The sequence below is a fragment of the Microtus pennsylvanicus genome, chromosome 10 (genome assembly GCF_037038515.1).
Source record: "Microtus pennsylvanicus isolate mMicPen1 chromosome 10, mMicPen1.hap1, whole genome shotgun sequence".
NCBI lineage: Eukaryota > Metazoa > Chordata > Mammalia > Rodentia > Cricetidae > Microtus > Microtus pennsylvanicus.
This window is the reverse complement of record NC_134588.1, coordinates 59657359-59668490: the sequence shown is the minus strand read 5'-3', so window position 1 is coordinate 59668490 and position 11132 is coordinate 59657359. Positions and strand designations below refer to the sequence as shown.

The window sequence follows — 11132 nt, the reverse complement described above, 5'->3', positions numbered from 1 at the left end:
ACAGGAGGTTTTAAACTGTTGTGTCACTAAGAAACTATGACCCAAATATAAAGTCCAAATATAGTTTAGAGACCACCCAACTCACACCAAAGGCTCAGAGTGAGTCCGTTTGAAACTGATGTCGTCTGGCATCAGACCCCCGTTCTCAAGGCACATGCAGGCTGATGGGAAAATGCAGGTGACCCCCGGCAGAGATCTCAAGGTTAACTCTCTTCTGTAAGAGAGCCCTTTGTTTGGCAATATCCTGACTAAGCTAAAAGTCAATGATCCACAGACAGAGAGAAAGGGGGTCACCTCCTTGTAAAACAATGGTAACTTTAACATAATTGGCTATTGGGTAATTGAGTGTTCTGCCAGGTTGACTTCAGGACTGAGAGAGAGAGTTTAGAGAAGTAACAAATGACAGCGGTAAAGCATATTTGCATAGTGATTTTACCTTTTATAAGCCCTTCTCACATATTTCTTCTCAATTGTTATTACATCATTCCCCAGGAAACCACCTGGGGGTAGTTTATTTTAAAAATCTGAAGTGATTCTTTTTAAGTAGGAATAAGCTTAGGTAAGCATGCTGCACCTTGCTTTATAAGTATAGACAGGTCTTTGAAAAGCTATATTTTATGGAAATATAATTGTGTGACTCATATCTTAATGTGCTAGGGACATTTAAAGACTGAAACCTCGCATAGGATTTTTAATATAAACTCTTTCTTATTCATCTGTTGTTACAATTTTAGATGTGGAAAGAAAAATCAGGTTTTCTTAAAGTGGGGCTATGTGGCTTGGATTCCAAGATCAGCATCCACTGCCCCAAATCTCATAAAAGTGGCATCTAATTCAATGAGGGAGAGATTGGAGCTTCTTGTGTCAGCATGGAAAATAAGCAGCTTTAGTCTTCAGCTTGTAGCTCTCTGAGGTCAGCTCTGCCATAAAGAAGGAGGGAAGCATGGGAAAGGACAGAGAAAATAACAAAACTAACAGCTGAATTATTTCTAAATAGAAGAGTCTTTGCAACTCACAGATGGGCATTAATGTGTTGTTATAAATGACTTGCCATCAATTACTAGTCTATGAGAGAGGAGCTGATGGCTGGGGCGTGAAGTTAGTGCTATATAATTTTGAGTCGCATCCTCTGGGACTAGAGCATAAAAGCAATTAAACTACAGTGCATTTTAAACAAAAGCAATGGACAAGCCTTCCCAGTTCACATTCTCTGTCCCCAAACTCTGGCAGGCTTGGGGTCAATGACAGAATCAGTATAATGGCTCCAGACTTGGAATCTCACACTTCTGAAATTAAGCTTGAAGAATTTACTTATTCAATGTACAACATTGTGAGAGTTCTGTAGTTTGTTCTCCCGGGGAGTTTTGGAACAAAGAGGGCTCCATCTCACAACCTTCACTATTGAGATTAACAAGGAAAGCTCTTTTCTGGGAGGGGGTGATTTAGGCTGAAAGGGTTGGAAATCTTACCACTGTACATACTTGGAAACTCATTAGAAAGTTTTACACAGCTGGATTAAGGACATCTGGTTTCCCACCTTTATTGGCTGGATCTCAGAGATACAAGTTTGCTTAAAGAAAATGCCCAGATTTTCACTAAAGAAGTAAGAAACACTTCCTCCCTACAGCTGGACAAGCAGTTAAAGTTGAAGTTTTGTAAGTATAGTTGAAGTTAACCTATGTGGACTTATGGTGTACATACTATGTGTGTTTAAAGGCCATGGATGAACATTCAGGCACTACTGGCAAGACTCGTTGTTATGATCTCTGAATACTGGTGTGTGAGAATACATGTGCATGCACAGACGTGTACACTTCCTGTGCCCAAACAAGTCAGAGATTAAAACTCGAAAGTATCTTTCTCATTTGTGGAGATGTTCCCGAAACCCTGCAATGACAGGAGGCTGTACATCTTTGTAAACCAAGGGCTGGTGAGGAATCTGTAGTTGTAAACAAAGTCACAGACTGAGGCACTAAAAAACCCGGGAGGGACCCAGTGCCACAGTTACTGCAGAAAACAGGAACTACATAGCCAATACTGTGACTAACACTTAGAATGAACCATCTCTTGAACGAGAGTGTATGGAAGCAGCCAGTCTCCACTAGGGCTGCGGAGTCAGCACTTTGGACAGCTCCCAGGGCAGCTCTGAGACAGAGTGTTTACGTGTTCCCCTCCTTCCAGAGAACGTGCTGACGATCTGATCATCAACTAATATTTGATATTAATCTGTAGCAACAACTTCTTCTCTCTCCCCATCACCCAGTATCTTTCACCCAACTCCCCAACACCCTCCAGTCACACACGGGGGACTGTCTTACGAACACCTGGTGTGGATGTTTCCACGCGCGCTTCTAATTGGTTGGGAAGCAGCATCCGCCACAGGCACTGTTTAGTTTCATTTACCTCCCCTGCATCTCACAGGAAAGAAATGGTCAATAGTTCAAATAAAAGAATCATCCCGGTCAGCTGCAAAATATGGCTACTTGCATGGTAATCACAGCAAGTCTGTCAAATCAGTGATTTCTTTATTCCTAAGAGGAAGGGGCTTTTCCTAAGGGTTATGGTTCTACCACCCGAGGAGCAGCTGGACTCTTCACAAGCAGCTGCAGAGGCTGGCAAACCAAGAGGTCTGCTTTGGCTCAGAAACTCAGTTTGGCTCCTGCCACCCCTGGCAACACACAGCTGGGCAGTCCGCTTCTACTTAGGAGGTATCACCACCAGGGGCGGCCCCCGCTTGGGCCTCCACATGAGGACCTGGGCATCATTGGCATTGGGCTTCACGAGTGCGTTAGGGGGGATGGGTTCCATCCGGCTCAGAACCCGGGGCTGCTCCTGCTGAGTCCTGCCCACTAGCCGGGCCCGTTGCCCCAACAGCTGAAGAGGGTCCACTTCAATGTCCACTCTCATTCTCCACTTGATGGTCTGCAGAATGATCTTCTCCTTGGTGGTGGTGTTCATGGCTACCAGCCAGGTGGTAAAACTTTGGTCCCTCTTGATCCTGGTGAGAAGTGGCACGTTGCTGTCACTCACTGGCACTGCCCATGTCACGCTGGGGTAAAAGTTATCATTCATGCTGACGGAGAACCTGGAGATCTTGTTGGTGGGGCCAACCAGGGTCACAGTCTCTGTGGTGTTCCCGTACCAGGGGTAGCTCACCCCGTCTGAATCACTGATGGCTTTTACTCTCCCTTCCCTCAGATCAGGCAGTTCCCAGCTTGACCTGGCAAAGCAAAAGGGACACACAAGAAGAGGATGAATGAATTTTTTTTTAAAGTTGGACAGGTGCCCACCACTTTACTAACACAGACAAATTGGGCAAAATGGGAAATCGGGAGGGGGAATTTAGGCCATAAAGTTCCATGCTGGGCTGTATCAGGATTAAATGAGAAAAAAAACCAATCAAATTGAAATTAAAAATAAAACGCGGTTCCAAAGTAAGTTAAATAAAAGCCTAGCTGACCCAATGGAAAAGCCCAAAGGAACATCAATGAGACCACCAATAGTTATCTGCTCATTGGGATGGTTGAGATGAGCCGTGCAGAGGTCACCCATGACAGGATGCACATTCATGGGGAGAATGTGTTTGAATAAGGTTTGACACCCAGAACAGGTGATACAAAATTTAACTTGAAAGGATGAAACAGAAGGAGAAGAAAGGAGGGGTAAAAGAGGTGAGGGTCAACATTATATTAATTTCTTAGAAAAGCCACAGTAGTAGAGTATCTATTCAACAGAGCATCTTTAAATTCTACCATGAAACCAAACCAGCACTCAGAAAACAGGACAAAGAAAAGCCGTGATGGAGCACTGGCTACTTTCCCCCTAAAGCTAGCATGCTTTGCGGGAACCGCTATGGTTGGCAGCTCACCTGCCGCTCTCCCCTGGGCTTAGTGTCCTGGCTGGAATCTTCATCGCCATGAGTGTGACCTTGGCATTCTGAGTACCTGTCCATTTCCCGTCCTTACACAGAATGACAGAGGAGCACATGTGGCCATTCTTAGCCCACGTACCTCCTCCCAGGGTATGTTGTGTATATCAATGATAATCATAATGATCATGACTGATAGTTACAGAGCACCTACCTCATCCCAACCACGGTGTTATGTACTCTGTTATCACAGTTTATGTTCAAAAGATTCCACACCGTACCTGGATTTTCTTTTCTTTCTGTCTTTTTTTTTCTCCAAGAGAGGGTAGAGGCTTAAAAGCATTGGTATATATCGTGTCCTATAGATTCTACAGACTCTAAGAGGTTAAATTGTTTTACTCTGGAGTCTGTGATTTTGATCATTGTATCATACTACTTCCAAGTACCCATGGTAAAGGGAACCTATGCTGTACAATGATCTAACTAACAGCCCCTAGCACAGTCATGGGGCATTTGACTGGACCCTAATAGTGACATTCTACGTATTTCCACCCCCGGAACCAGGAACGACAGCAATGCTTGGCAATAATGCTTATAAGTCAATAATTAAAGAATGGTGAGCTTTCCATTTATTAGCTAAGAGGTGATGGCCTTGTTTGATATACAGTTCTTCCTCTCCAGAGATGACAGAAGATCTGGCAGGGCTTACCCAAATGGTAGAAAAGGGAGTTACTTGCTCAAGCTGACACTGATGATGTCTCAGCATCCCCTACTAGGGAACATGGAAACACTGCTGCTTCTGGCTACCCCCACGGTACTTTCTATGCCAGTCACCCCAGTATAAGTGAAGGGAAGGCTGGACCGCCTGGGGAGGAGGTGAGCCCGCAGCTGCAAGAGGCTTTTCTCTTGTCTTCATGCCCTCGATGACTGTTGAGAATAATTGTAGTGTATTATGGTTGGCAGAAGCTAAGTGACAGAAACTGACCTGATACAAAGTCGAAGAGAGCTCATCTTACTGTGCACGCTGGTGTGCTGTGCCAGGCGGAGCCCCCAGATCTATCTGTAGCTCCCAGGCTACCCTCCCTCTCTTGCTCCCTCCCTCCCTCCCTCCTTTCCTTCCTTCTTTCTTTCCTTCCTTTTTGAGACAGGGTCTCCCCATATAGCCCTAGCTGTCTCTGAACTTGCTATGTAGACCAGGTTGGCTTTGAACTCAGAGATCTGTGTGCTTCTGCCTCCTGGGATTAAGAGTGTTCACCACCATGCCTGGGGGCACTTCTAATATATATTCCTCTCCTGGCTCTCTTTGAAATTCATGAACTCTTTTTAAAACCAACTGTTGTCACACACATATATATTCCTAAATACAGTGGTATATATATTTATATATTCACATTTTACTGTACAGAAATGAGTGTGTTGTTTGAGTGTAATATAATTATGCATGAGTTAGCATGGTAGAGAACCAACTGGCTAATCTGCTTGCTGGGTTCATGTAATGACAACATTGGAGTCATTGTGCCCCAACTAAGGGGCCAAGACAATGTCATCACTAGATATTATTTACAAACCTCAGTTTTTATTTTTCTTAGTAGTCATTGTGAACACTTTCTGAGTGGCTGGGGGACAGGCATTCCCAGCAGTGCCAGATCAGGCTTGCTCCCTGCCCTTCTCACAGCCAACTGTGCTGTGTCCAGTCTGGAGAACTCTGTTTCCAGTGGATGTGCTTCTTATTCCACTACAATGCTGACCTTTTCGGGACTGTGTACCCTGATGGTCAATCCAATTCCTTTGGCTATGATGGAGTTACAATTTACATTTTGCCTTTATCTCCCTGCCCAGAGCCAAGGGCAGAGACCTGAGACCACACTCTCGAAGACAGCCAGGTTGGAAGATAATCAAATTTAGTTTGGTTCCAGGTTTTCTCACAAACGGAGATGGTGTAATGAGGAGCACAAGTGTGCCTGTCTCAGAAAAGAAGGAAGAGAGTGGCCTCATAGGATGCTCTGGAATGCATGCATATCCTGAGCTTCTTCACCACCACACCCCAGCAAGAATGTATCTGGCAGAGCATAGGCTTGGGCTTGTGACCTTAGCAGGCTACACTTCTGTCTCATTTTGCTCCTGTCTTACAGTTGCTAAAGCTCAAAGTGGATCTTTCTTACAGCCCCATGGAGCCAATATCTACCTCCATCATGGAGGGTGGCTTAACTTAGGAAATAACCAAACTCATCAAGAGTAAAACCTAGTGAAGGAGAATGGCTTTCTATCAGAAAATTATTGCATTTTTATTTCTTATATGAAAATTAGATATTTATTCCCAGACAGCGGCTTGAAAGAGCTTGGCCTATAAAATGCATAACTGGTTTATGTAGAAGATGGAGATGGCAATGGTTTTCCCAGAGGTCCTTTTTAAGTTTCAACAGTGGTCGCCTGGAGTCCCTTGGTGGGTGTTTAGAGGATGTGTGTGATCAGGATGCTGAAGCACGTCAGATCCCGCGTGGTCCAAACAGAACTCCCCATCACCACCTCAGAGCTGGACCTTCCCCTCTCTGCTACATCCAACCTTTCAGGTCAGAAGTGAGGGCTGTATTTGACCTTCCCACCCCTCACAGAGACCACCACCGCTGCCACTCAGCATCTTGTGACTTTTGCCACACAAGTCTTGTGTGGATTTACTTCCTTTTCTCTGTCTACTGCTCACAGCTTTCATATAATGCAAGCCTTTAGCATCTCTCCTAAACGGTCTACTGTCGTGCCCCACTAACTGTGTTCAATGCTGATTCCCCCCCCCCCCCGCCCACCGCCACTTCATCACATAAGTTCTCAAACTTGTTTGCTCTATACATAAAATGTTTCTATGACTCTTTTACATGAAAATCACTGGGTCACTCATAGGATAAAATCTGAGTTCCTTACCGGCACAGATCTGGCTCAACGTGACCTGTCCTCTCTGATCCCACGTACACTGCTGTTTTTCTCCTTCACTCCTTAGCTCCTGCCGCACCCTTTGCTCACACTGGTCTTCCTCCTAATAAAAATCCCCTGTATCTATCCACTCGCCCGCTGGAACTCATCATGAGCCACTCCCCTACAGGAGGAGCAGGATTCCCACCATTGACAGGTGCCAGATTACATCTTAACTTTTAGTTTTTATGTCTCTTTCTTCATTAGACGTCAGTTTCCTGGGAACTGTGACTTACTTTTGAATCCGCACCTAGCACATAGCTGGCATGCAACTAAAACTTACTATTTCTTGGATGGATCCACATCCGTGATTGTATGAGCACCACAAACAAGATTCAGTCTGTTAAACACCGCCCCACCCCAGACAGACAGACAATATGAACTTAGGAGGAAGAATGGGGAGCGAGGGCTGAACCTGGGAGGAATTAGGTCTGGGAGGGAGTAGAAAAGGTGAATATAATCAGAATACATTGTATGCATCTCAAAGAATTAATAAAATATATTCTAAAACCTTAATATTTCTCAAAGGATTAAATATTGTATTTGGATCATTTTCATGCCTTCATGTGTGGGGCTTGATAGAACTTGCGCACGACAGAATCTTTTATCACAGCTCTACACTTTAGATACTTGCTCGCTTCTAAAACCCCAACATCTATTATTCATCTAGAATCTATTATTAGGATAGCTGCACACCTTGCACTGAACGTTATTTGTCTTCGGGGGAGGCGAGCCACACTTGAAATGAGTGAATTAGTAAGCATGAATGTATTTCAGAGACTATTTTTGCCAGCACACAGCAAACATATGAAAATGAGTAGCAAAACTCCCGAGTGCGACCGGCTCCGGATGTGTAGAGATCCACAAAGGCAGAAGAGCTGGGGAGGCTCTGCAGAGGGAATGGGTTACCGGAGCTAAAGTCAAGCCTTCTCAGCTGGGAGGTTTCATCAAAGGCCAGGGTAACATCAAGCATGCAACAGAATGTCCAGGAAACAGAAGGGACAACTTGGGGAAGTGAACGGAGGAAAGAGTGAGAATGGAGCGGTGGCTAGGGTGGCCTCGGCTAGATGGGTGTCTTGAATAATGGGCTTTGGCATTCAGACTTCATCCGAGCAGCGAAGGGACTTGCACTGGAGGCTGCTGTGCCAGGGGTGGTCAGGTTCCTCAAAGGAGAATTTGCGTGTTGGAGGGAGAGAGAGTTGGGATGAGTAGGAACATTTGCAAAGCGGTAGGTAATATCTATTGATTATCTATCTATCTATCATCTATCTATCTATCTATCTATCTATCTATCTATCTATCTATCTATCTATCTATCTATCTATTTTATTTTGAGACAGGGTCTCATGCAGTCCAGGCTAGACAAGATCATGCTGTGTATGATCTATGGATATCCCTCAACTGTGGATCCTCCTGCCCCAAGTGCTCAGGTTATACAAGCACTCTATCACTGAGCCTGGCTTACAGAATCTATAAGGAGCCTTCACCCAGGCTGAAGGTAAGGGAGGGGTACATCACAAAGCCACTAACTACTGAGGCAGATCCTCTCAGCTTTGGGGCCAATCACGTAGTACAGACACAAGAAGGGAGACAAACCCAAAGTGTCAGTCAGATGAGCCGAGACTGCATATGTCTATAGTGTTTATAGAAGGAACACGCTTGTGGTCTGTCTTTGACATCTTATCCTCATCTTTGAGCTCAACCATAATGGGGTTTTAGGATTTAAACCTCCCAACTTCTCCACAGAAGAGCGAGACAGGGCCAAGCTTGCTGTGTCCTTTGCTCAGAATGCAGTGGCAGGGACATGGCGTATCTATGACACTCTTGGTTCATCCCTAGCTTACTCCTCTCTCCCAGGGTTCTCTGCAGGTCTTGCCACACCTCTTAACAGTTAAACTTTGGAAAGCTCCATCATTTGTTCTTTCCTTTCCATCTCTTTATGGTTTCTTAGGATCTTGCGGACCTCAGGCAAATCATTCCTTCAGCCTCAGGCTCCTCATGTGTAAAATGGGAAGAAAAAAAAGCTCCTGGTAATCCCTTCGTCTGAGAGTTATCGTAAGAATAGGACAGAGTGTTGGCGTATGCGCGAACACTTTGTAAAGTACACCATTCTATGCCTGTATTAGTTATATCTCACTCCTCGCTTTCTCCCACGACCTTTCTCTTCACTGTGATAAACAGTGTTTTCATTTTAAACAATCAGCCATTGACCCAAAGCTCCCAGCTAACGCGCCCGCCAATGGGCCTAATAATGAAAACATCGATTATGGCAACCTTCACGCTTTCCGTCTCTCTTTTAGAAGAAGCAGATCTCAACCCCACAGCTCACACTAAACATTTCCCTCAAATGAGCTGTCCCTGAGCACACTCTGACCTGGCCAGTGTCCCCAGTGTGAACAAGGGCCTGGACCGAGCAGCTTCTCCGAGAAGGACCACTCTCCACTCCTAATCCTGGGGAAACCACTGAGGAGGTGGGGGCTGGGTAGCAGGGCTGGACAGGAAACTTGTTCAGTATCCAGCTAGGGAGGGTCAGAACTAGATGGCAAACAGAGGTCTGATTCTAAATTCCCCGCTTTCTCACAGGGCCTCTCCGGTGCTCAATGGCCCCAGACTCTTGGGTGTAGTAGTCATGGACGACCGTGACTGATGTGCACTGGTGTGGCCACATCAGCATCAAATACCGAGACATTCTCTCGTCCTCCTCACCGGGCATTTTTCCTGGCTACCCAGGTTTACCTAAGCTTCCTTAGGTAACTGACCAACTTCAAGGGTTAATACAGGCAGAGCAGAGGGACGCCACCATCCTGTTCTCCCTGTGAGGCTGAGATCAGTTCTGACAATGTCACCCCCTCACAGCTGACTGCAACATCCTCACTACTGGTACAGTTGTCTAACCACTGCGTGGAGCCTGGTCTTTAAAGGGTTACCAGCTGCTGAGGCAACTATGCTGCACTTAGACGGGGCGAGGTGGGTAGTGAGGGGGCTCAGACCTTCGCCCTTAACCTTTGCTGATGCAGCCTAAGGAGCGATCATTCTGTGGAAGAGAATGGCACCCACTCTGAGGACTAAACTTTCCTACACAGGGTGTTGAAGACAGCACCGCGCTTCCCACCCAGGAGTCTCAGGCTCTTTGTCATCTCTGGTTCTGTAGCACCGCTCGCTCCAAACTCCACCCTGACAGGATCTGGCCTTAGTCCTTGTCAGGCTACTGAAGAAAAGAGAGGTATGGAGCAGGTGAGGGCTTGGCTCAGGGCTGTGGCGAAGGGGGCTGAGGTGGGGGGGGAGCGAGGGCAACCACCCAGCCAAGGCACTGTGTGTCTCCAATGAGTCACAAATCCCTCTGCCTCTGAGCAGCCATTCAACTTCTCAGCCACCAATTCCCAGCCCTGGCCCTGGCCCTGGCCCATGTCCCAGTTCTCGAATGGTTTGCACCATGATTGCAGAGTAAGTTTTAAAATTAGGATTTTCCTCATTCTGCATTGTTTATGTCAGACTCCGAGAAGCCCGTAAACACCACCCGCCCACCGCCTGTTCTGCCTCCTTCCTTTCTGACCACATCCGCTTCTCTTTGGCACACAGGCAGACATTTTTCCCCCCCTTCTATGGCAGAAAAGAAAATTTCCCATGTTTTCCAAGATTCCACAGTCCTGGCAGAGGCCTCATGTTTAAGTGGAGGCTTCTCTCATTTCCACCCTCATGCTCGGTTCTATTGACTTTCTCTAGCACCACACCTCCGGACGCGTTTATTCTTTAGAATGTGGAGTCCTCTAGCCCACCTGGGACTCAACGGTCTCTGCTGACTTCTCTGTTTGACAGCCCTGCCATCTCGGATTGGAGGCCAGTTTTCTGGGTCACGTCTAAGGATGGTTTGCCTCTGATTTCAGTGCTAAGCTTCTTGGAGCAGAGCGCCCTTTCTTCCCATCAGCTGCACAAACTGGCAGCCTTGCTCATGGAAGGGTGCTTAGTCATGCCTGCAGGGCAATTCTGAGACCCAGCCTGTGTCTCTTACAAGGACCATGCCCACAGGCCACACAACAAGCCCTTTTGGTCACTTAACATGGTCCCTTAACACGCACAAAGCTTAATGGTTGACAAGGAGTGGTTCTTCCCCAGTCCTCAAGAAGCTCTGAGCCCATGGGGTGACGACCATGGTCCTGATGCTCTTTCAAAGAAGTGAAGCACTGTTCATGCATTGGTGCCGTGTGAGCCAAGAGGAGGCCATGGCTGGCGCATCACAGGTGCTTGACAAGTGGGTACGAATATGTATGTTGTTCTTTTTAAATCAGTGTCGACTAACTGT

The 11132-nt window shown here is 46.3% G+C and overlaps 1 protein-coding gene across 1 annotated transcript in view; it reads right to left on the bottom strand.

Annotated features, from left to right (window-relative positions):
* Window positions 1–2508: 2508 nt before the first annotated feature.
* Window positions 2509–11132, bottom strand: part of Fam78b (family with sequence similarity 78 member B) — a 75456-nt gene continuing 66832 nt past the window's right edge. Inside the window, exon 2 of the mRNA XM_075988511.1 lies at window positions 2509–3220. Coding sequence (XP_075844626.1) covers window positions 2698–3220 — 523 coding nt within the window. The 3' untranslated portion in view covers window positions 2509–2697. The remainder of the gene's footprint in view (window positions 3221–11132) is intronic.